The sequence below is a fragment of the Poromitra crassiceps genome, assembly GCF_964638095.1.
Source record: "Poromitra crassiceps genome assembly, chromosome: 17".
In the NCBI taxonomy this organism is placed as follows: domain Eukaryota; kingdom Metazoa; phylum Chordata; class Actinopteri; order Beryciformes; family Melamphaidae; genus Poromitra; species Poromitra crassiceps.
In genome coordinates, this window is record NC_139635.1 from 35700733 (window position 1) to 35727986 (window position 27254).

At 43.7% G+C, this 27254-nt stretch overlaps 1 protein-coding gene across 1 annotated transcript in view; it reads right to left on the reverse strand.

The window, feature by feature from the left end:
- The window catches only part of pigk (phosphatidylinositol glycan anchor biosynthesis, class K), a 44953-nt gene that overhangs the window by 4334 nt on the left and 13365 nt on the right, over positions 1-27254 (reverse strand). Inside the window, exons 9-10 of the mRNA XM_083653832.1 lie at positions 26322-26494; positions 14947-15022 (exon numbers count right to left, since the gene is read on the reverse strand). Coding sequence (XP_083509958.1) covers positions 14947-15022; positions 26322-26494 — 249 coding nt within the window. The remainder of the gene's footprint in view (positions 1-14946; positions 15023-26321; positions 26495-27254) is intronic.

The window sequence follows — 27254 nt, forward strand, 5'->3', positions numbered from 1 at the left end:
CTATGAAGTGGGCTAAATTGTAAGTCAAAGAAAGCCACATGTGAGATGTCACAAGCACTTTTATGAAATAAAATACAAAGGCAGGGTTTCCTTCCCTGACTATTTGTGCTTTCACAAAATATTAACTTTTTTTATATAAATAATTATCAGTAATGTGGATATAATGACTAAGTGGGTAAAGGCAAATAATAGAACAGCTAGAACAGTCTGGTAAGTTGAGAAAATGACATCACTTTACTGTAATGCAGCCTTTAAAACCAGGAAAAGACAACACTTATAATATCGATATAATATCAATATATTGCCCAGCCCTACTGCAAATTACCTGGATGTTTAAAAAATGGGAAATAATATTCCAACTTCAACAGTGTGTGTGTGTGTGTGTGTGTGTGTGTGTGTGTGTGTGTGTGTGTGTGTTAGTGTATTTCATAAAGAACTTGATACATTGTGCGAGTGAGCTCGTTTTAAACTAACGCACAATACCTGATTCTATACATGAGAAACTGTAGAAAACGGCCATACATGATCTCTATGAAAAGTGTAAAATAATTACTTTGGCTGGTGAAGGTTGTTCTTGGCAGGTGATCTTTTTGTAGTTTACCATCCCTTGGCAGGGGAGCCAAAAAGTTAATTTCAGACTGTGCGTGTGTGCATGTGCGTGTGTGTGTGTGTGTGTATGTGTGCATGCGCGTGTGTGTGTGCGCACACAGTGCAGTTCACCGTGTCTCAAAGCTGTCTTTTCAATCCAAACTCCAGGTTAGGAGAGGATGCTGCCAATTCGGATGCAGAAAGAGCGAGGCCAGCGCTAAAATTGGATTACGTCTGACTCTAAATTTATTTAACAGTTCAATCAAGTCAAATCAATAGAGCAGCACTGCCCTCCAGAATGCTAAAGCAGACATGGCCAGGCGTTTGCCAAGCATGGAGCGCAGGCTGCTGTGCCAAAGTCACACCCTCTTCCGGGTTATGGCATGGGGGGGGCTAAGGGATTTCATTCCCCATTCATTTTTCCATAGACGTGATAAAAATACTTTGTCAAACCAAGCGATTCAGCTATATTTAGAATCAGGGGTTTCAGCTATATTTAGAATCAGGGGATTCAGCTATATTTAGAATCAGGGGATTCAGCTATATTTAGAATCAGGGGTTTCAGCTATATTTAGAATCAGGGGATTCAGCTATATTTAGAATCAGGGGATTCAGCTATATTTAGAATCAGGGGATTCAGCTATATTTAGTATCAGGGGATTCAGCTATATTTAGAATCAGGGGTTTCAGCTATATTTAGAATCAGGGGATTCAGCTATATTTAGAATCAGGGGATTCAGCTATATTTAGAATCAGGGGATTCAGCTATATTTAGTATCAGGGGATTCAGCTATATTTAGAATCAGGGGATTCAGCTTTATTTAGAATCAGGGGAGATTCAGCTATATTTAGAATCAGGGGAGACCATAGAACATTTCACTCAGACCAAAAGAACAACAAAATTAGACCGCCCCTTTTTACACCCATATGTTTTCCAGATACTGTGTCCCCCCCCCCCCCCAGTTCTAACTTCCTACTGGACTAAACATCTGATATGATCTGTGTCACATACAGTGAGAGGGATGGGGGGTCAGAATGTGGACAGGGACAGTGTGGCTTTAGTGATGCTGTGGCTCCCGGAGGACAGGACAGGAGCAACAGAGACCGGGACAGAGGGACAGACGCCTGGGGGCGGAGCCAGAGGCCGGCAGTAGTGCTGATGAGAGACAAGTGGTAGCGCATGGCCGGCGGCGATGTTGACCTGTGCGACACCGGTAGGTAGAGGTGTGCATGTGTGAGTGTGTGTGCACGAGAGTGTGTTTGTGTGTGCACGTGTGAGTGTGTGTGCACGTGTGTGTGTTTGTGTGTGCACGAGAGTGTGTTTGTGTGTGCACGTGTGTGTGTTTGTGTGTGCACGAGAGAGTGTTTGTGTGTGCATGTGTGAGTGTGAGTGCACGAGAGTGTTTGTGTGTGCACTTGTGAGTGTGTTTGTGTGTGCACGAGAGAGTGTTTGTGTGTGCATGTGTGAGTGTGTGTGCAGTGCACGTGTGAGTGTTTGTGTGTGCAGCGCACGTGTGTGTGGATGCACAAGCGTGAAGCCCCTGGGTAAGGAAGAGCAGGGGGAGATGGATCGAGTGTGACAGGAGGCCGCGTCAGCACACCCAGAGAGAGAGGAGCATATGTCAGGCGACACACACACACTCACACACACACACACACACGCACACACACACACACACACACGCACACACTCAGACACACACACACACACACACACCCACACAGCAGGCATCAGGGAGAGGTGTGTGAAGTGGAGAAAGGAAGAGATGCACACTAGGGAAGAAGACAAGAGGCACTATGGTTCCTAGATATTTTTCCTAATCAGATTCAGTGACGACTCCAGTCCATCATACACCGTGCAGCACAATCTCAGTTCTCATCTGAAGGCCTCTGAAGGCCTCCTCTTGGCTGCTGACAACAATCACTTGGGACAACCGGGACATTTGTCTTACAGGTTATTATTTCTTGACTACATCTACCAGCAGCTGAGCGTGACATTGTACCCTTAACCGGCTGAGCAGAAGCTTATCAAGAGTTCTACAGTGCGCGACTTCAAAAACAATTTCTCATAGCTTTTCTAGGTCTGGAAAAAAAAACACAACTTTCAAATTTTTCATGCAGATTTTTCAAGACCATACTGTCTGACTCCATACTTAAACCAGACAACGACCCTTAATGAAGATATGCAGACACGAGGGAAGCAGAGAAAAAGGATTTAACTAAGCTGCAATAAGCCGAAATTTTCAGACCACTAGAGGGCATCGGAAACCTCAAAAATATGTAAATAACACAGCAAAGCCACTGCACACACAACACACCCTCACAACACGGCATGCACGCTCTCACACAAACACACACACACACACACACACACACACACACACACACACACACACACACACACACACAATACAGTGCAATAATTCTGTTGTATTGCCATTTCCACATTACTGCTGCACAACTTGCCCTGACTGCACCTTCTACCGACAAACTCTTATTTTTATTATTCAATTAAATGTATATTCTATTGTGTCTTACACTGTTTGCCTTGTTTATGTACACATATTGCAGTGTACATATTGTACACTGCTTACTTGACTATGTACCTACAATTTTTCTTGCACTATGTCCTGTAATGGAGCCCCCTAGCATATGAATTTCAAACATGCGTAATGGTCCCACGGAGTGACAATAAATATCTTGAATCTGCACTACGCAGGCTTAATGTGACATGCATTGCACCGTGCATAAAGGAGAATAGCTAAGCTAACATGTACATGTGGAGAAATGTCGCTGTTACCAGTGTAGCGTTGCCAGACCTTACAGGCCTAGGCAGCAGGTTTACTAGTCTAACACATTGCTCACTTCATCGATTCCACCATTACATTATTTATTATTTATTTGAATGGGAGGGGGTGTGGGTGCTTTTCAGGAGCGAGGGAGGAGCCAAATTCGTTTTAAAAACACAAAAAGCTACTGAATGGAGTGGGAGGAGCTTTGCACCAGAGTGGGATTTATACAAGCAGCTTTAGAAAAGAGGTGTAAACAGCAACACAGCTGGCTGCTGTGTGGATAAACAGCAACGCAGCTGGCTGCTGTGTGGATAAACAGCAACACAGCTGGCTGCTGTGTGGATAAACAGCAACACAGCTGGCTGCTGTGTGGATAAACAGCAACGCAGCTGGCTGCTGTGTGGATAAACAGCAACGCAGCTGGCTGCTGTGTGGATAAACAGCAACGCAGCTGGCTGCTGTGTGGATAAACAGCAACACAGCTGGCTGCTGTGTGGATAAACAGCAACACAGCTGGCTGCTGTGTGGATAAACAGCAACGCAGCTTGCTGCTGTGTGGATAAACAGCAACGCAGCTGGCTGCTGTGTGGATAAACAGCAACGCAGCTGGCTGCTGTGTGGATAAACAGCAACGCAGCTGGCTGCTGTGTGGATAAACAGCAACACAGCTGGCTGCTGTGTGGATAAACAGCAACGCAGCTGGCTGCTGTGTGGATAAACAGCAACGCAGCTGGCTGCTGTGTGGATAAACAGCAACGCAGCTGGCTGCTGTGTGGATAAACAGCAACACAGCTGGCTGCTGTGTGGATAAACAGCAACACAGCTGGCTGCTGTGTGGATAAACAGCAACGCAGCTGGCTGCTGTGTGGATAAACAGCAACGCAGCTGGCTGCTGTGTGGATAAACAGCAACACAGCTGGCTGCTGTGTGGATAAACAGCAACGCAGCTTGCTGCTGTGTGGATAAACAGCAACGCAGCTTGCTGCTGTGTGGATAAACAGCAACACAGCAGGCTGCTGTGTGGATAAACAGCAACACAGCTGGCTGCTGTGTGGATAAACAGCAACACAGCTGGCTGCTGTGTGGATAAACAGCAACACAGCTGGCTGCTGTGTGGATAAACAGCAACGCAGCTGGCTGCTGTGTGGATAAACAGCAACACAGCAGGCTGCTGTGTGGATAAACAGCAACACAGCTGGCTGCTGTGTGGATAAACAGCAACACAGCTGGCTGCTGTGTGGATAAACAGCAACACAGCTTGCTGTGTGGATAAACAGCAACACAGCTGGCTGCTGTGTGGATAAACAGCAACACAGCTGGCTGCTGTGTGGATGTTGGTTTTAGGGCAAATAGTTCGGACATTAAAATATTCATTCATAATGCTGTGATTTCGGGGGGAATCAGCATTGGAATCCAGTGCAGTTTGCAATATCCTCTCTTATCATATAGCTTGCATAATGGTGATGCTTGAATGAACAAACTACTAGAGCTTAATGTACATGAATGGTTGAGAAAAGTAGAGATCATCCTAGTACAAGATTTATACTGTGCAATTTTCACTGCAGTTATAGTCATTAAAGAAAGTTGATTTAACAAAAATAATTTTTATTCCAATGAATCACTCAATTCAAATTGACTTTTTTTTTTTTTGTCATGACGTTACGGCAGACATTCAAATATTCGTGGAAAACCTCAATAGAATATTCAAATGTGGGGGGAAAAGACAGCCCTAATCGGGACAGCCCTAATTGGTTTAGATCATGATGTCTCAATTAGTCTTGCTTGCCAGATTATCTCCACACTACGTTTCGCGCTGCGCAGGAGAGAGTCTGGCTCAACTCACTCTCATTCTGGTATAGCGTAAAAAAAAGGCTCCGTTATCTTTACAACCATCCACCGAAAGTACCAAGCCTGCTTTATTGCACAATCCAAATCTTCGTCAAACCTTGCCATTTTCAGTGTGTAGATTACTAGCTTGCTACAGTGGCTAGCGTTGTTTCACAGCGGCAGAGGCATTTGAGAGCGATACGCAGGGAGCGGAAAAGGATTTATCTTCGCTCCGACTGAAATGGTCAGAGCCAATCGCAGCCCACCAGCCTGCTTCTATTCCCGTGACTCAGACTATAACGAAATCTCCACATCGCACACGTTAGTTTCAGGATTGGTTATAAGGTGTGATATGGCTTACTGCTGGTTTAAATAAGGTGTGATATGGCGTACGGCAGGTTTAAATAAGGTCTGATATGGCTTACTGCAGGTTTAAATAAGGTCTGATATGGCTTACTGCAGGTTTAAATAAGGTGTGATATGGCTTACAGCAGGTTTAAATAAGGTCTGATATGGCTTACAGCAGGTTTAAATAAGGTGTGATATGGCTTACAGCAGGTTTAAATAAGGTGTGATATGGCTTACAGCAGGTTTAAATAAGGTCTGATATGGCTTACAGCAGGTTTAAATAAGGTGTGATATGGCTTACAGCAGGTTTAAATAAGGTCTGATATGGCTTACAGCAGGTTTAAATAAGGTCTGATATGGCTTACAGCCGGTTTAAATAAGGTGTGATATGGCTTACAGCCGGTTTAAATAAGGTGTGATATGACTTAGAGCAGGTTTAAATAAGGTCTGATATGGCTTACAGCAGGTTTAAATAAGGTGTGATATGGCTTACAGCAGGTTTAAATAAGGTCTGATATGGCTTACAGCAGGTTTAAATAAGGTGTGATATGGCTTACTGCAGGTTTAAATAAGGTGTGATATGGCTTACAGCAGGTTTAAATAAGGTCTGATATGGCTTACAGCAGGTTTAAATAAGGTCTGATATGGCTTACAGCAGGTTTAAATAAGGTGTGATATGGCTTACAGCAGGTTTAAATAAGGTGTGATATGGCTTACAGCAGGTTTAAATAAGGTCTGATATGGCTTACAGCAGGTTTAAATAAGGTGTGATATGGCTTACAGCAGGTTTAAATAAGGTCTGATATGGCTTACTGCAGGTTTAAATAAGGTCTGATATGGCTTACTGCAGGTTTAAATAAGGTGTGATATGGCTTACAGCAGGTTTAAATAAGGTCTGATATGGCTTACAGCAGGTTTAAATAAGGTGTGATATGGCTTACAGCAGGTTTAAATAAGGTCTGATATGGCTTACTGCAGGTTTAAATAAGGTGTGATATGGCTTACTGCAGGTTTAAATAAGGTCTGATATGGCTTACTGCAGGTTTAAATAAGGTGTGATATGGCTTACTGCAGGTTTAAATAAGGTCTGATATGGCTTACAGCAGGTTTAAATAAGGTCTGATATGGCTTACAGCAGGTTTAAATAAGGTCTGATATGGCTTACAGCAGGTTTAAATAAGGTCTGATATGGCTTAAAATAAGGTCTGATATGGCTTACAGCAGGTTTAAATAAGGTCTGATATGGCTTACAGCAGGTTTAAATAAGGTGTGATATGGCTTACAGCAGGTTTAAATAAGGTGTGATATGGCTTACAGCAGGTTTAAATAAGGTCTGATATGGCTTACTGCAGGTTTAAATAAGGTCTGATATGGCTTACAGCAGGTTTAAATAATGTGTGATATGGCTTACAGCAGGTTTAAATAATGTGTGATATGGCTTACAGCAGGTTTAAATAAGGTGCGATATGGCTTACAGCAGGTTTAAATAAGGTGTGATATGGCTTACAGCAGGTTTAAATAAGGTGTGATATGGCTTACTGCAGGTTTAAATAAGGTCTGATATGGCTTACAGCAGGTTTAAATAATGTGTGATATGGCTTACAGCAGGTTTAAATAATGTGTGATATGGCTTACAGCAGGTTTAAATAAGGTGTGATATGGCTTACAGCAGGTTTAAATAATGTGTGATATGGCTTACTGCAGGTTTAAATAAGGTCTGATATGGCTTACTGCAGGTTTAAATAAGGTCTGATATGGCTTACTGCAGGTTTAAATAAGGTGTGATATGGTTTACTGCAGGTTTAAATAAGGTGTGATATGGCTTACAGCAGGTTTAAATAAGGTCTGATATGGCTTACTGCAGGTTTAAATAAGGTGTGATATGGCTTACAGCAGGTTTAAATAAGGTCTGATATGGCTTACAGCAGGTTTAAATAAGGTCTGATATGGCTTACTGCAGGTTTAAATAAGGTCTGATATGGCTTACTGCAGGTTTAAATAAGGTCTGATATGGCTTACAGCAGGTTTAAATAAGGTCTGATATGGCTTACAGCAGGTTTAAATAAGGTCTGATATGGCTTACAGCAGGTTTAAATAAGGTCTGATATGGCTTACAGCAGGTTTAAATAAGGTGTGATATGGCTTACAGCAGGTTTAAATAAGGTGTGATATGGCTTACAGCAGGTTTAAATAAGGTCTGATATGGCTTACAGCAGGTTTAAATAAGGTCTGATATGGCTTACAGCAGGTTTAAATAAGGTCTGATATGGCTTACTGCAGGTTTAAATAAGGTGTGATATGGCTTACAGCAGGTTTAAATAAGGTGTGATATGGCTTACAGCAGGTTTAAATAAGGTGTGATATGGCTTACAGCAGGTTTAAATAAGGTCTGATATGTTACTGCAGGTTTAAATAAGGGCTTACTGCAGGTTTAAATAAGGTCTGATATGGCTTACTGCAGGTTTAAATAAGGTGTGATATGGCTTACAGCAGGTTTAAATAAGGTGTGATATGGCTTACAGCAGGTTTAAATAAGGTGTGATATGGCTTACTGCAGGTTTAAATAAGGTGTGATATGGCTTACAGCAGGTTTAAATAAGGTCTGATATGGCTTACTGCAGGTTTAAATAAGGTGTGATATGGCTTACAGCAGGTTTAAATAAGGTGCGATATGGCTTACAGCAGGTTTAAATAAGGTGCGATATGGCTTACAGCAGGTTTAAATAAGGTGTGATATGGCTTACAGCAGGTTTAAATAAGGTGTGATATGGCTTACTGCAGGTTTAAATAAGGTCTGATATGGCTTACTGCAGGTTTAAATAAGGTGTGATATGGCTTACAGCAGGTTTAAATAAGGTCTGATATGGCTTACAGCAGGTTTAAATAAGGTCTGATATGGCTTACAGCAGGTTTAAATAAGGTCTGATATGGCTTACAGCAGGTTTAAATAAGGTGTGATATGGCTTACAGCAGGTTTAAATAAGGTGTGATATGGCTTACAGCAGGTTTAAATAAGGTGTGATATGGCTTACAGCAGGTTTAAATAAGGTGTGATATGGCTTACAGCAGGTTTAAATAAGGTCTGATATGGCTTACTGCAGGTTTAAATAAGGTCTGATATGGCTTACAGCAGGTTTAAATAAGGTCTGATATGGCTTACAGCAGGTTTAAATAAGGTCTGATATGGCTTACTGCAGGTTTAAATAAGGTCTGATATGGCTTACAGCAGGTTTAAATAAGGTCTGATATGGCTTACAGCAGGTTTAAATAAGGTCTGATATGGCTTACTGCAGGTTTAAATAAGGTGTGATATGGCTTACAGCAGGTTTAAATAAGGTGTGATATGGCTTACAGCAGGTTTAAATAAGGTCTGATATGGCTTACAGCAGGTTTAAATAAGGTGTGATATGGCTTACAGCAGGTTTAAATAAGGTGTGATATGGCTTACAGCAGGTTTAAATAAGGTCTGATATGGCTTACTGCAGGTTTAAATAAGGTCTGATATGGCTTACAGCAGGTTTAAATAAGGTCTGATATGGCTTACAGCAGGTTTAAATAAGGTCTGATATGGCTTACTGCAGGTTTAAATAAGGTCTGATATGGCTTACTGCAGGTTTAAATAAGGTCTGATATGGCTTACAGCAGGTTTAAATAAGGTCTGATATGGCTTACTGCAGGTTTAAATAAGGTCTGATATGGCTTACAGCAGGTTTAAATAAGGTCTGATATGGCTTACTGCAGGTTTAAATAAGGTGTGATATGGCTTACAGCAGGTTTAAATAAGGTCTGATATGGCTTACAGCAGGTTTAAATAAGGTGTGATATGGCTTACTGCAGGTTTAAATAAGGTCTGATATGGTTTACTGCAGGTTTAAATAAGGTCTGATATGGCTTACAGCAGGTTTAAATAAGGTCTGATATGGTTTACTGCAGGTTTAAATAAGGTGTGATATGGCTTACAGCAGGTTTAAATAAGGTCTGATATGGCTTACAGCAGGTTTAAATAAGGTGTGATATGGCTTACAGCAGGTTTAAATAAGGTGTGATATGGCTTACAGCAGGTTTAAATAAGGTCTGATATGGCTTACAGCAGGTTTAAATAAGGTCTGATATGGCTTACAGCAGGTTTAAATAAGGTCTGATATGGCTTACAGCAGGTTTAAATAAGGTGTGATATGGCTTACAGCAGGTTTAAATAAGGTGTGATATGGCTTACAGCAGGTTTAAATAAGGTCTGATATGGCTTACAGCAGGTTTAAATAAGGTCTGATATGGCTTACAGCAGGTTTAAATAAGGTCTGATATGGCTTACAGCAGGTTTAAATAAGGTGTGATATGGCTTACAGCAGGTTTAAATAAGGTGTGATATGGCTTACAGCAGGTTTAAATAAGGTCTGATATGGTTTACAGCAGGTTTAAATAAGGTCTGATATGGCTTACTGCAGGTTTAAATAAGGTCTGATATGGCTTACTGCAGGTTTAAATAAGGTGTGATATGGCTTACAGCAGGTTTAAATAAGGTGTGATATGGCTTACAGCAGGTTTAAATAAGGTGTGATATGGCTTACATCAGGTTTAAATAAGGTGTGATATGGCTTACAGCAGGTTTAAATAAGGTGTGATATGGCTTACAGCAGGTTTAAATAAGGTCTGATATGGCTTACAGCAGGTTTAAATAAGGTGTGATATGGCTTACAGCAGGTTTAAATAAGGTCTGATATGGCTTACAGCAGGTTTAAATAAGGTGTGATATGGCTTACAGCAGGTTTAAATAAGGTGTGATATGGCTTACAGCCGGTTTAAATAAGGTCTGATATGGCTTACAGCAGGTTTAAATAAGGTCTGATATGGCTTACAGCAGGTTTAAATAAGGTGTGATATGGCTTACAGCAGGTTTAAATAAGGTGTGATATGGCTTACAGCAGGTTTAAATAAGGTGTGATATGGTTTACTGCAGGTTTAAATAAGGTCTGATATGGCTTACAGCAGGTTTAAATAAGGTGTGATATGGCTTACTGCAGGTTTAAATAAGGTGTGATATGGCTTACAGCAGGTTTAAATAAGTAATCTAGAGAGGAGAGAAATATTTGGGAGAGAGAAGCAGAAAAGAGGCGACTGTTTGTTGACCTTTACTGACTGTACCATTCACATCTCATTGCCAAGGACAGGGACCTAGTGCAGCAGCGTCCCTCTATTACATGTGCTTTGTGTCACGTATTCAATTCACTAACGAAATCAATTAACAGCTCCACGTCTGATTGATTGGCGCTAATTAACGTGGCCATGCTGGATGCTAATGGCCGTCGGGGGAGGTGTGAAATGCCCTGCCAAACGCTCGCACACCAAGGTCAAAACTGCAGCGATTTATGTGGCGAGCCAGATGACGGAAGAGCAGCCATTGTGCGCCGCCAGAACAGTGCGCCGCCTCGCCGTGACATTTAAGCCCCTGCAGGAAGCGCCGGGGACAGTCAAGGCAGCGGGCGCGTTATTCTCTCATAAAGGATGTTTTCTTTCCCTAACGGGCGATCATTCGCCGCTAACAAGCCCGGGCGATTCGGCGAAGCAAATTATAATTGACATTTGATAAACGGAGCGCGGCTGTCGGGAGTGGGTTTGGCCTGTGATCTGCGCGGGGCCCAACATTCACTTCTTCATCTTCTTCAGGAGTGACACTGCTGCAGGGTGAGGGAGGGGAACCGAGGGGTGACGTGTGGAGAGGAGAGGAGGGGAGGGGGGGGGCGGGGGCGGGGGTGGGGGGAGCATTCATTTTCACTCTTTCCATTTTCAATTCTCCAGAGCCGTATGGCGCGGCGTCAAGCTGGCAAAAGAACAAATAACTATTTGACGCCAGAGACCAGGAATCACAGCAGTGCGAAGAAACAAATAGAATTGAATAGAATACACAAGAGAAGAAAGAGGGGAGGGGGGAATATAAGAGCTCCTTCCAGTTCTTTCCAGAACTGAACATATTGTGATTAGGATGAGATATGTGGGGCTGGGAAGAGGACTCACCCCATCTCCAATAGTGAGACACCTGCCAAGGGTGACAGGGCATTAATCAACTACACGTGCACGCACAGACACACACACACACACACACACACACACACACACACACGCACACACACGCGCGCGCACACACGCGCACACACGAGGGGGAGGTTTGTATACATGCCATGCTGCGCTGTCTTATATATGCACTGTCAGTCAGCCCCATGACTTTTCTATTAGCAGCTATCGCCTGGTGTTCTCTACGGGCATATTGAAAAACTAAACGGATCGCTCGCAGGACGAAACAGCGGGAGAACAATTGAAGGAGAAAATGTTTCCGGTGGCGCAAATGAAATCAGCTTACAGAGACCACTTTGGGGAATATTTCAGACGTCGCAACTCATGAGATTCAATCACATCGAGTTCTCCAGATCAGTGCATTTGATAAATAAGAACAACAGCAACAACAACAACAACAGAGTGCTGCCACAGAAGCGAGAAAAGCAAAGCTATCTGGGGGTGAGAGGTAGATGAGTCCTGCACAAATACGATATGACAGTTAATCAACAGCAGGAGAGCTGTCAATAGCACTGATGGACACTGGTCAGTGTGCGGCGGTGCAGACGGGCCGGTGAGAGGAGGGAGAGAGCAGGCCGGCTGTCAGAGCTCCCGCTGTCAAAGTACGAGCCCATAATCGAAACCTCTGACAGGGGTCGCCGGGGTTGATGAGTGTGGTTGTGTGTTGAATGTGTGGATGCGTCTGATGGGGCTGGAGTGAGAGAAAGAGGAGAAGGGCGTCCGGGGTAGTGCAGCGGTATATTCCATGCCCTACCAACACGAGGGTCGCAGGTTCGAGCCCCCCCCCCCCGTGTTGCCTCCGGCTTGGTCGGGCGCGTCCACACAGGCACAATTGGCCGTGTCTGCGGGGTGGGAAGCCGGATTAAGGGTATGTGTCCTGGTCGCCGCACTAGCGCCTCCTCTGGTCGGTCGGAGTGCCTGTTCAGGGGTGAGGAGGAGAGGGGAACTGGGGGGAATGGCGTGATCCTGCCATGCGCTACGTCCTGTCGGTGAAAAGAAACGGCTGGGGATTGCACATGTATCGGAAGGAAGGATGTGCTAGTCTACAACTCTGCCCAGATCGGCAGAGGGGGTGGGGCAACGGCTGGGACAGCAGGGAAAGAAAAATACGGAGGGGATTTTTTTTTTTAAATGTTATGCTCTCTCCTGATTCTAAATATACAGTAGCTGAATCGCTTGGTTTATTCAAATCAAACTATTTTTTACAAGCATTTTACGAAATGTCTATAGAAAAATGAATGGTGGATAAGTCCGTTGGTGCTGATGACGAACCCGTCAGAACTCTTATTTGGTTCAGACCGGTGCGACCACCTCATCATCATTAGCTTGCACCAAAGATAATTGTTACCTTGCACTTACTGTATGCACTTTCTGCTCACAAACTTTATCTTATAAATACCATTACCAATCCTATACAACATCCATCTTTTGACATATTTTGTTGTTGTACTGTTAGAGGTGTACTATTCCTATACAAAAACCCACCCTTTTAGAGATGTGAGTAGTGTTATGTGTTGTTGTTGTTGTTGTATGCTTAAGTGTGTGTACTGTTTATCTGAGCTCTGCTGCAAGCTGAATGTCCCCCAGTGGGACAATAAAGAACTGAAGTGAAGCGAAGTGAAGTGAGCGAGGGTGGTGGTTTAGTCCCCCGTGTATAGAGAGATGAGACCAACAACATCACTGTATCAAACACCAGCCTCTCCAACACTACAGCTACAGCTACAGTAGTCTCAGAACAAACTCAAAGCCCACATGTGACCGCATCAAATAGATCTTTTGTACGTTTTTTTTAAGGGAGTGAGAGAGGGGATGACATGCGGCAAAGGACCTCGGGTCGGATTCGAACCTGCGTCGGCCGCGCGACGGACTGAGCCTCCGTGGCACGCGTGCTACCAGGTGAGCCCCATCATGGATCTAACGCATCCAAACGTCGCCACGCTAGAAGCAATGATTGAGGAGGGGGGGGGGGGGGGGGGGATATATATATATATATAATAAATCTGAGATTTTCTTTTTTAAACAATAAAATTCTATATAACTTAAACATAAAGTTTGAGAATATGACATTATGATTCCATTTAAAAGGCCATTCAGAATTCAGTTGAGTTTCCTATTCTCCCACTTGGTTGATGCCTTCATGTAAAGTGCCTCAGTCGGAGTACCAGGAGTCGGTGCCTACATTTTTAGTGTGGGCGAATCCACTGGGACCTGAACCCCCCCGAACGCAAGCACCAATAAAGTCTGCTCTTGCCTCTGGCAAAGATTAATGTGTCTTCCTCACTCTTCTGCAGCGCAAGTGCAACTGGACGTAGAGTATTTTTTAATAGCTTGATAATGGGAAAATCTTCCAAGAGTGATGGAGGAACCAAGACTCCCTATTTGAATGCGGAGCACACGTTTCCAAAGGTGGAACGGGGAGGAATGGGCGTTGGTTTGTGAAGGTCACCCCGACTGGAAGCCACAATCCATTTGGGAATGTGTTGAAGGCACAATTCCTCGCCACACTCCCTCCCTACCGCTCCGTTCTGCTGGATTCCACGGTGGCCCCTCCACGCCGAGACCGGGAGGCGCTTGCATTTCACACCGACAGCCGTCGCCATGGAGACCACACAAACACATCTGCTGGTGGATGTTGCACATAGTGTTCTGTTCTGCCTCCAAATGAAGGATGAGCGCGTCGCGGATACACTTCCGAATGACAGGAACAGAGAGGGGGGGGGGGATGCATCGGCTTTCAAATGCAAAGACTTACAAACGGCGGAGATACCCGGCCGCCGCACACCAATATCTCTGTGCAAAAACAAAGAAATAGTCCACATGCTGAGATCAAAGCAAAAAAATTGTCTTTTTAATTCAAGACATCTGTGAAGTCAGAACAGTGCTCAAAATGCAAAAAGTAATAAGTGAATTTAAACTCGCTACTCGCACTAGTGATAGTCAAGGACTGAAACGTTTGCTGCTTTTTTTAATTCACTTGTTTGTTTGCACTTTGAGCACTGTTTGACTTCACAGATGTCTTGAATTAAAAATACAATATTTTTTGCATTGATCTCGGCATGTGGACTGTTTATTGAGTTTTTTTTTAGCCCACATACATGTATTGGTGTGTGGCTACCTCCACTGCCAACCTCTCAAGTGTGTGTTCTATAAGCACCCAAGACAACTTTTTTGATGCCCCAAGTACAGTAGGCACATAGCATCCTGACTGTTAAGACTTACAAGCAAACACACACACACACACACACACACGCGCGTGCGGAAACACTATTTTCCACTACAAAGAAAATGGAGAAGATGATGAATGTGTGTGTGTGTCCCTTACCTGATGGATGATCTCAGACACTGGCAGTTGGTCCACATATGAATGTGTCTCACTCTGTAGCTCTCCATACACAGACCTACACACACACACACACACACACACACACACACACACACACACACACACACACACACACACACACACACACACACAATAGCACTGTTAGTATTTACCTACAAAGAAAGTACACAATAAGATTTGGTTATGGGGGACATCATTATTCAGTAATGAAATAAAGAGAAGAACAGACTGCAGAGTGTATATTGTAGCTATGGTGTGTGTGTGGTGTGTGGTGTGTGTTGTGTGTGTTGGTGGAGTGTATACTGTAGCTGTGGTGTGTGTTGGTGGAGTGTATACTGTAGCTGTGGTGTGTGTTGGTGTGTGTGGTGTGTGTTGGTGGAGTGTATACTGTAGCTGTGGTGTGTGTTTGTGTGTTGGTGTGTGTGGTGTGTGTTGGTGTGTGTTAGTGTGTGTGGTGTGTGTTGGTGGAGTGTATACTGTAGCTGTGGTGTGTGTTGGTGTGTGTGGTGTGTGTTGGTGGAGTGTATACTGTAGCTGTGGTGTGTGTTTGTGTGTGTGGTGTGTGTTGGTGTGTGTGGTGTGTGTTGGTGGAGTGTATACTGTAGCTGTGGTGTGTGTTTGTGTGTGTGGTGTGTGTTGGTGGAGTGTATACTGTAGCTGTGGTGTGTGTTGGTGTGTGTGGTGTGTGTTGGTGTGTGTGGTGTGTGTTGGTGGAGTGTATACTGTAGCTGTGGTGTGTGTTGGTGTGTGTGGTGTGTGTTGGTGGAGTGTATACTGTAGCTGTGGTGTGTGATTGGCACATCGTTTCAGAGCCGAGTAATGATATGCAGTGTGCAAATTGATGCAAATGAACCCAATTTTTCCCCTTGCTAAATGGAACAAAAAAAACATCCTGAGGAACCATTGGAGAGACTAAATTAGCTTGATAAGAGTGTGTTAGATTAGCATGGATATACTGTGTGTGCGTGAGTACTATATACAGTAGATACACAAGAGGAGGGATTGAGCTGAAAAACGACATATTTAGTCACCGCGGGAAATTGCGATTTTCCGATCGGAATAATTAATGCAAATTCAACCAATCTCCACAGTATTTGCGGGGGCTTGCAAATTTCTTCGCAAAAACGGCAAAACGGGTTCCCCAACTTAATTTTTGCCAGTTTTTTGCCATACATAATACTACAGACATTGTAATGTTACAAAGGTGTTTGGAAATCAGCAAGTAGCCCTATAAACAACTTTAACTCTGAGGTGTTACACGCTCTCTCCTGAATCTAAATAGCATCGCTTGGTTTGATCAAATCAAACTTCAAAATTTTACGAAATGTCTATGGAAAAATGAATGGTGGGTAAGTCCCTTGGTGCTGATGGTGAATCCGTCAGACTTTGGAACTCTATTTGGTTCAGACCGGTGCGACCACCTCATCATCATTAGCTTGTACAAAAGATCATTGTTACCTTGCACTTACTGTATGCACTTTCTGCTCACACTTAGCACTGTAGCCTTTATCTTACCCAATCATATACAAAATCACGCTTTTTTTTTTTATACACATTTTGTTGTTGTACTGTTAGATGTGTACTATCCTATACAAAACCCACCCTTTTATAGATTTTAGTGTTATGTGTTGTTGAAGAAAATAACTCAGTCAGATCAGTGTGTTTCTCCTCAAAAGCCCTGCACCCGCTGTCCCTGGAGGAGCTGAGGGAGAGGCGGAGAGGCTGCTCTCCACTGCTGGAGACAGAACGTTAATTAATAACAAAATAGCGGAACACTCCACCTCCCCCTCATTTCTCAGACAGGCAGGAGACTGTACCATGCTTTCAAATTCATTTATTCATTCATCATTAATGCAGTTAACTTTTTAAAATAAAGGGCCGTGGACCATTTATCTTAATCGCCAGTTATGTTTCATGATGTATTTCAGTGGACTCAGGACACCAGTGAATTGTTTGGCACACAGTATACCGGACCAAGAGACTGAAATATAGTGTCCCCTTTTCTATTAATTCAATCAACGATTGGTTCTGAATCGAGAAACAATTCTGAATCGATTCGGACACCCAAGAATCAGAATCAAATTGAATCGTGAGATTCCCAAAGTTTCACACCACTATTTTTCCCCCCATATTTTATTTTGCAATTTTCAGAACATAGAAAACAAAAACAAGCTCAGACAAAAAACAAAAACATACACATATCAACATTCATGTTACAGCGTGGCGCTAACAGCCGCGTCAAGTGCTTATGTGCTTGTGGGAGATGTGCGTGGGATCCCACGCAAGGGGTCCATGAAGTCAGCTGAGCAAGTTACTTGTTAACCTTGTCTAAGTAGGCTAGAAATGGGTCCCAGATAGTTGTGAATTTCTTAAATGAATTGGTCCTCAGGAACCGGAGTCTCTCAATATGTATAACCGAGACCATGTCCGTCAGCCACAGCTGAAAAGAAGGTGGAGAGGGGGACTTCCACTCCTTCAGAATGAGTCTCTTGGCGACAGTCATCCCCTGCATCAGAGACTGTTTGTTATACAGCCGTAGGGAGGAGCAGACAAAGATGGCGAGTTCCACCTCTGGCTGAAGGGTTATTTTATAGGCCTTAGAGTACCAATCAAATATTTTGGCCAAGAATCCAGATAGTGAAGGACAAAATCAAAAAGCATGGGATACTGTACCCTCTAGCACCTGACACCTATCACATAGTGAATGTTTGAATATCTCAAACTAACTTCAGCGCAGTGCAAACACCTCTCTTCAAATTCTGCATCTGTTTTGGTTTTACAGACGGTGTGGACACGTGCGATTATACACTAATTAAAAATACTTACAGTACAGTATGAACATTATATTCCATTTCTGCCAAGTCTGTTCCGCTAAATGCCCTCAATTCTACAGACTCAACCTTTAAAGCTGCACTATATACAGTAGGCAGGATTGTCGTAAAAAGATTCATGTAAAAATACACCTGACCTAAATCATAAGGCAAGGGGGGCTGCAGAAGAGCAGAACGTTCCATCCACTGACCTAAAAAATATGGACAGAGCTATCCCATTGATTTGGGGCTCCCATTTTGAGTTGAAGCGGTGGCCGTCGCCATCTTGATTTTTCCTCAGCAGAGTGCGAGGGAATGGGTTGAGTCCTTGCGCAGCTCACGTGAGATGGGGGTTACCCAGAGCCGCAGCTCCGCCTGCTATTGGGCCAAGCTGCGCGATCATTGGACAGGCGACCTGTCAATCACCCCCTTTTCTATCGTCTATTTTACTCCAAACGTGTGCGAGTTATATAAGAAATGACCCCCCTACAGTTGTTATGAAAAGGTGAAATTAGCTATAGACCAAAACCGTGCTAAGGCTCAGGCTGTAACGATGCTTAATTAATTACTGTTACAAAGTGGGACATTTTAACATGGGGGTGAACAGGAACGACGGGACTTCTGAGCCCTGCCTGAAGTGGCCATTCGAGGAATCACAGCTTAAACAAAGGCTTCCGCATCTTCCTGGGAAAAACTCAGATCTTGCCCACTGGTTCCATATCACCTAATTGAGAAGCCGTGGATTCAATCTACTCGCCCAAATTAAATTCTAGTCTCTAGCAGGAAATCTGGCAGGAAGTGATCATAAAAATATATAATATATATATATATAATATAAATATATAATATATATATATATACAGTATATATATATATTATATATTTATATACTGTATATAAAATACAAAAGTCCTGAATCTTTTCCCTCTCAGTCTCGTCTCTGAGCCATCTAGCTGGTTTGAAGCATCACAGACCGGGCGGTTTGTTAAACCATCTAGCTGGTTTGAAGCATCACAGACCGGGCGGTTTGTTAAACTTGAGTGTGTGCACTTTACATCACGTCATATCACATATTTTCGTGGTACTGAAGTTCAAACAGTTTTCAGTTACCTCTTGCTACCAATTAGGGCGGTGCAAAAAAATAAAATAATAGATAGAGCAATATATTGCAATATTTCCCCCCCCAAGATACTATATTGATTTTCCAGAAAAATATTGCGATATATTGCTGTATCGATTTTTTTGACCCGTGTATCGTGATACGCATCATTGTGAGGCCCTTACCCAGGGCCAATACCCAGCCCTACTACTAACGTGCCAAGTTGCCTAGTTCAGTGCTGAAAGGTTCTTCCAGGTGTATCTTTACAGCACCGTATGCCTCCAGGACCACACTCAGGACCACTCAGGAGGACCACACTCTGCCATACAGAGACTGGAAGGACTGACCCAGCCTGTGTTGGTCACAGTCAAGTGGAGGCTGAACCGAGTGGCTGTGTGTCTGACCAGCTGTGTGTCTGACCCGCTGGCTGACCTGAACTTTTTTTGATTAGCTAAAGTAGGCCATAACCCCCGGTGGGCCATCACACAACTGACCATCATGGCTCTCCTCCAACCACCTGCAGCATGTTCTCCTCTAGACTCCGTTCTCAGTCTCTATCCGAAGTTCCCAGACGATTGGTAGGCTGACATCTCCAATTGTCTGGAGCCAAGGCTAGTTCTCTCTCTCTCTGCTTCTCTTGGCCTTCTACCACTCCTCCATGGAGAGTGTGCTGGCATACTGTATCACAGTGTGGTACGCCGGCTGCTCAGAAGCAGACAAAAGAGCTCTCCGGAGGGTTATCAAGATGGCACAGAAAACCATTGTCTGCCCTCTGCCCTCCCTGGAAGACATCTCCAGATCCTGCTGCTTCGGTAAAGCCAAGACAATTCTTCCCATCCTGGTCACCACCTATTCAACCTGGTGACCTCTGGCAGGCGTTACAGGACCATCAAAGCTCGGACCACCGGACACAGAGGCTCCTAGTGAACTTCTATCGATGTGCCGTCGAGAGCGTGCTGACATACTGTCTGTCAGTGTGGTTCTCCAGCTGCACCAAAGCAGACCAGCACGCTCTGCAGCGTGTCATCAAAACGGCGGGCAAAATCATTGGGACCTCGCTCCCGGACATCCACTCCCTCTACTCCTCCCGCTGCCTGCGCCGTGCGGCCCACAGCATCATCAAGGACTCATCTCACCCGGCTCATCATCTGTTCGTCCTCCTGCCCTCAGGTAGGAGATACAGGTCCATCCGCTCTAAAACTTCCAGGATGCTTAACAGCTTTTTCCCACAAGCTGTCAGCCTGCTGAACACTACCCCTCAAAACACAACACCCCCCCCCCCTGAACAATGAACTCTGACCACCTCTGACTGTTTCACACTCATTGCTCACGAACTCTGTACAACATTCTGGACTCACTGTTTACATGCACTACTGAACAGTCACTAACTCTGATGCCTTTATAGAATAATGTATTTATTTATTGTATGTATTTATTATTTGGGCCGATGCACTTTACCTGGTGTTGCACTGTACGTCTCAGGGAGATGCTTGTCTATATCCCGTTGTTGGAGCAATTTAACAATGACAATAAATATACTTGAACTTGAACAGTTCCTATCCCTGGGTCATAGGAACTGTCAACTCCAAAATGCCCCGAATGAACCCTGAAGGACCCCCTCACCTAACCTGACGCTGCCAGATGGACGGTTTAGCTCCACATTACGTTTCACTAAACCAGTCGATCTGGGAATGCAGTAACCCAACCCGCTGACGGAGGCGGGCACTTTTTCCAAGCTACTTGGCAGGTGATTGGATGACCCATCTGTCTATCACCGCTGGTGCCTGTTAACTTCAACCAATCAGATCGCCATGCCTCTGACGTCACGTTTGCGAGCGGAGGAAGGTGCCTGTGCCTGATCTCCGTGGTAGCCTATCATTGATTGAGTCCTCACCGTCCTCCTCATCGTCGTAAAGTCGCCTTCGAAGCATGACGTTCCATTATAACGAACTAGTTGTGTGGCTTAGCCTTCCCAAATGTTGAGGGTCGTTTTTTAGAATTGAATACATAGAATTGGGAACGTTACATTCAATTTCATTCAGACTGCCTGTCACTTCCGCGGCGGCAGCCATGTTGACGAGTGAAAAGAACTACAAAGACCATGTACCCACTACTTGCCCAGACGAGCCTAAGCCCGCCTAAGGCTGCCGCTGATTCGTCGAGCCGGCCATGGTTCGACCAATCATCTCAACTGCCGAGAGAGAGAATCTCTTTTGATCTCGCGAGGTTATCCATCTTGCAAGCAAGGTTACGCCTCACCCACAAAGGACCACCGCGTGTCAATCTGCGGTAATCTGGTTTTAATAACATTATCATCGTTATTGATAATAATGTTAGACCCGCTTGCATTCAGATAATACTTTTAAAGTTTGATCCATGTCTCATCTCTCTCTCTCATCTCTGCATGTCAATGCAGGGCAGGCGTGGTACTGTAGCCGCATCCTAATTCTAAATGTTTCATTCATCGCATAAGGTAGGTTATATAACATACACATCATAAAGTAGGCTATAACATACACATCATAACAATATTCACTTAGCCTGGCTATTTAAAAGAAGGAGATGTGTGGAAATTTAATTTGAGCCTATTACAATTCAAAATTGTGTTTAGGGACTTGGTGACCGGGAGGTTTTAATTTGATGGACTTTGATTAATTTTAACGGTAAAAGTCCGGCAATTACCGGCTAACGGAAACAGAAACACTGCGTGCAATATTAACTTTTATTCTTGTGGAATAATTTATATTTATATCCGATGCAATTCCATATTTATCCCAGTGCAATACATCTCACACAAGTGCAATCACTTATTTATACTCCAGTGAAATCTATTCCAGTGTAAACAAACATAGCACACTTACCCTGGCACAAACCTCCACTGTATATTTTGTAAATATTTAATCTATTCTTCTTATTCGCCATTTACTTATTTTCAAATTTTGCCCGTGATATTGCTGCTATGTGTGATATTGTCCCCTAACTGCACTGATGAGGAGTAGCACTCCTGATTTCATTGTACCATGACAATAAAGGATTTCTGATTTCCTTCCGTGTCCTCCCTTTCTCTGCTACTCTTGCTCTCTAAACATTTTATATCTGGCTTTTGTGCGTTCCTGTACTGTATATATTGGACTGCACTTGCAATTTTGTCTTTTGGATACTTTTTTCAACCATCTGAATATTGATATGAGTGCTAGACGATAGCTAAGCTGCATACTTGCAAGACAAGTTCCTTGTATGTAGTCTTTGCATATTGTGGCAATAAAAGTGATTCTGATTCTCTCTGTTACTCTCTCATTCTTCTTCTGTCTCTCTCCCCTTTTGTCTCAGTTGTCCGTTCCAGCTGCGTTTCCTTCCTCCCCCCTCTTCTTCTGAACATGTCTTGTGCGGTGGAGCAGAAGTTGCTCTGACAGACAGGAGAGAGACAGAGAAGCAGAGTGGGCTGGCAGGGAGGCTGAGGTGGGAAAGGTGAGAAAGCAGCAGGCAGCGAGTGTAGTGAAGTAGCATCGGCTTGCTGCAGGTGCCCCCTCTTTCACTTAGCACAGGAGATGCCCTATAATTCAATTCAAACCACTTTCCACTTTATTTCCCATGAAGAGATTTTCAGCAAGGGTTTTTCAATCCACTTACTTGATTCTAATGGATGTGACGACCTCCCCCCCCCCCCTCCCCCAGATCCAGCCATCTTTGGGTCAAAAAATTTAAATAATAAAAAAAATCCTTTTAACATCTGTTCTAATGACCCATATAATTTCTTACCAACCCAAGTATTTTTTGTGAACTCCACCCAGAACTCTGCTCTGATGTGCATCATATGTTTAATTGAATTTACTTTATGATGCGATGCGGGTTTGAAAATCAGCTTTAATTTAATAGTTTCAACTGCATTGTAATTATCCTGGGAGCCGTGTGACCCGCGGGATGATGCGCTTTGGTCAACAACCAACTATGTCTGCATGTGAATTAGTACACAATCTCATGACAGTGTTAAGCCTACGTATAATGAAGGGGGCTGGGGGGGTCCATTCAAATGTCCTCTCTCTCCATTGAGAGTAATTCCCTTAATGGAAGGAGCCATGATTAGTCTGAGGCTGTTTGGAAATGGGTGAAGGGGGAATAGAGAATAAGAGAGTGAGAGGGGGAAAGAGCAAGATAATCTCTTTTATTTTATTTTTACTAATTCCATTTGACCCCCCCCCCCCCCAAATATGTTGTTTTTCCCCATTTTAATTTAGGGGTTAGGATTGATATGTATATCCTATCGTACTACTGTAATTGGAGAGTTGTCCGGAGTTCTTCTGTGGTGTTTTATGGCTGTTGGCATCCTTTATGTTGCATTACCGCCTCCTTCTGGATTCTACTGTTGTTTCCCTACATTCTGTCCCCTTCTCATCTCCTCCCTCTCATCTCCTCCCTTGTCTGGAGTTGCTGTCTGTCTGTTTGTCACTATTGTCGTCAACTGTGACATCAATTGTGACATCACAATTGCTTGAGTGACATCATCAGTGATGACATCACCCACTGATGACATCACAATTTGCATCACTGATGGCATCATCACTGATGACATCACTCACTGATGACATCTCAATTGGCTAATCTGCCTGTGGTCGCCATCAAAGGAGCTCGCCTGTCTGATTTTGGGGCAGATCTCTCTCTGCTTTGTTCAAAGCTCAACAGCCATGGTCAACCCAGACATACCTGAGGCCTTTCAACTGAGGGCCTGGTATGACGAGAGCTAAGCTCTAAACGGCCACTCCCTGACAGAGACGAGGTCAGCGGGCAACGGTGCTAAGGGTCAACTGGAAAACACTGAGCGTTAAGGATGATGTCATAATAACCACTGATGATGTCATGTCATGGCCCCACAATCGTCAAGTGATCATGTGGCATGAGTTGACATGAGTTTAGTCACAAGCCCAAATCCCAGAGTCTCCACCCACAGGTGACTTGGCTCTCTCACACAGCCTCTTCCACATGTTTCTCAAAGTGAAAAGCAAGTTGTGAGGTGACGTAAGGGTCCCACACAAGACCCCCCCCCCCCCCGTCTCAAAAACACCCCAATCAAAAAATCTAGGCCTGTTTACAATTATGAAATCATTTAGCTGACTACATTAATTTGGACTACTTTTGATTTTGATAATTAGGCCTACTTTTATCGATTTCAGCCAAATTATGGAAAATTCTGCAATATTCCATGTTTTAATTGCATAATTCCATCCTTTTTTCTGCAATGCGGAAATCCTACGGCCCTCAGAATGAGTAGGAGAGAGACAGACATACAGTATATACATACTAATGTACACAGCTTCTCTAAATCTCCTCCTCCACCTGTCTGAGTAGGAGAGAGACAGACAGTATATACACACTAATGTACACAGCTTCTCTAAATCTCCTCCTCCTGTCTGAGTAGCTGGCTGAGCTGGCTTTAACGCAGCACTATATTGAATAAAAGCTTGTTTCAGAGGTCATCCGCCATGCTTTCTCTGTGTGTACCGACGGGGCTCACTCACAATGGGCCCATTGTCACGTCTTACGAAACACTATTATTTCACTCCCAACAAGGGCTTTCCGACATCAAGAGCTCTCAAAGCTCCCGTTTCTATCGCCTCTTCGTGATTGTTTGTCTGAGAAAAGATCCAGACGTCTGATCGACAAAGACATCTTACAGCGCGACATATACACAACGGCAGGAATCAGATCTTTGAACCGTCGCAATCGTCGTTTGATCCTTCCTAATACTGAGGAGATGGTGCGTCGGCAAACTGAGCCCCGTTAAACATCAAATGAATCGGGGCATTGCCGGTTTCTTACATCAGAATATAGAGAGAATTAAACGTGTCTCTCTCTCTCTCTCTCTCTAGCACTGAATTAGGCCTACAGCCAGCTCAATTACACTAGTGCTGTCTTTTTGTGTTGTACGGAGGAGGGTGGGCACAACGTGTCAGCCCCCCAATCAATAATAAAGTAATAGGGGAAGTTGTGTGTAATGACTAACTAGCCCGAGGCCAAAACAGCAAACGGACCAGCCGATAACTGAAAACGGTACGGCAATTAGCTCTAATTGCTAATTAGCAGCCAGCCACATTCGATTCTTTTGACTATAACCGCTCAGTGGTTCAATTAAAAGCCTGCTTAATGGAATTAATATAAGTGTGTGTGTGTGTGTGTGTGTGTGTGTGGGGGGGGGGGGGGGCGCCAGCGTGAATAAAGTTTTCGTTTTCCATGACATCTGCTTGTAGAGCACAGCAATTTATCCCCAACTCAAATCCTAATAATGAGTCAATATACAGTATGGCTGACTGTTTGCTTTTGGGTACATTAGCTATGGGCTTCCTGAAACTCCGCAGTGATTGTCCTTATTAAAGGATCAGTGTGTTTGGGAACGAGCTAATATGAGTAAACAACACAGTGTTTACCCAACCGCAGCAGAGGATGTTGACCAGATGATGTAGGAAGGACTTGGGCGGCTCTCTACCGCCATCTAGTGGCCAAGTGCATTCATCACAGCCGAGAGACACTGGCCTGATTCATTGGGGCGAATTCACCACTACACGGTCTTTCTCCTCATGCAAACTGGGTGTATGTTGTCCAGTTCGCCTCAGGGTGGCGCCAAAGATATTCCATTGATACAAGGCTGCTCACTCACTGCCACTTATTAGAAGTGTGTAAATTACAGCTTGATACGATGATTGAACATTCACTTGTCATTCTTGTTATGAAATGCTCCAGCATCGACTGGCACTGATTAGGTGGAGTTATAAATAGCATTGTGTGATGTCATATTAGGCCCAACAATAATTGCACATAGTCCTATTGGACATAGTGACATCTGTGTACTCTCTCAAAAACAGGCCAATCAACATGTCATTAGTAGAAGAATCGATATCAGTAATGAGGGATGTTCTAAATTGGCACTAGAGCCTAGTTACGCGTTGGGAAGTAAACATCAAAGAATTTGGCCAACGGCGCTTCAATTAACACAAAAAGTACAGATTTTTTACATTCAGTTTGACCCTAATCTATTCTAGCACAAAAGTGCTTTTCAGAGGCGTCCGGGTAGTGTAGCAGTAGATTCCCTGCCTAACAACACGAAGGTCGCAGGTTCGCACCCCGTGTTACCTCTGGCTTGGTCGGGCGTCCATACAAGCACGATTGGCTGGTAATGTGTTCTTTCTCTTTTACTTAGTGAACCCTAAAAGGAGCCAGCAGTTGAAGTCTTCCCTTTATAAATAGCAGATTATTTTTTATGTAATTGTTTTGTAGCTATAATTTTACAGCATTTGTTTGTGACATTAAGAAAAGTGCTATGTAAATGCATTATTACTATTGTTAGCAGTAGTAGTACCGTTAGTGTCATATAATTATCATTTTTTGAATTACCACATTATAATTATCTTTATTATGATGTGAAAAGGCTAAAGTTGAGGATTAAATCAGCTCACCTCTCCTCCAATGGCTGTAAGGGGCTGGTCAAGTTGATGGTTTCCATGGTGATCTCCACTTTGCGGACGCTGCCAAAGAAGTCTGTGATGAGGACACTTCCCGGGTCCCGCAGGAACAGGTCGGTACGGTGGCCCGGAGTGGACACACACTGACTCTTGGGACACACTTTGAACTGCAGGGAAACACCCAAAAAAGCAAACAGTAGATCAGGTATATGCAGCTTCGTTTCCCGTGTAGTTCGATTGGCAGGGCACACTGTCAGGGTCACAAGGTTCATTCCCACTTAAGTCACACACATAGTGACTTGAGACTCATCCTCAAAGACTTGAGACTTGACTTGGACTTGAAGGTTTGGGACTTGTGTGAACAATCTTTATTTTTATTTATTGTATTTCTCTGTGCATTAACATGAAGGAACTGTCTACTAATGTCATCTCTAATCATTGCTGCTACTGTATTCTAATAGATAAGGAGTGAGGATAATACAGTACATGCTTTGAATTCCTTCGTTTTAGCTATGCAGTGTTCTAAGCAGACCGGATGACATGCAGCAGATGATAGAACGCTCATCCATAGGGACTAGGGACTTGTGACCAAAGACTTGAGACTTGACTTGGACTTGCCCCTCAAAGACTTGATACTTGGACTTGTGACCAAAGACTTGAGACTTGACTTGGACTTGCCCCTCAAAGACTTGATACTTGGACTTGTGACCAAAGACTTGAGACTTGACTTGGACTTGCCCCTCAAAGACTTGATACTTGGACTTGTGACCAAAGACTTGAGACTTGACTTGGAGTTGCCCCTCAAAGACTTGATACTTGGACTTGTGACCAAAGACTTGAGACTTGACTTGGAGTTGCCCCTCAAAGACTTGATACTTGGACTTGTGACCAAAGACTTGAGACTTGACTTGGAGTTGGACTTGCAAA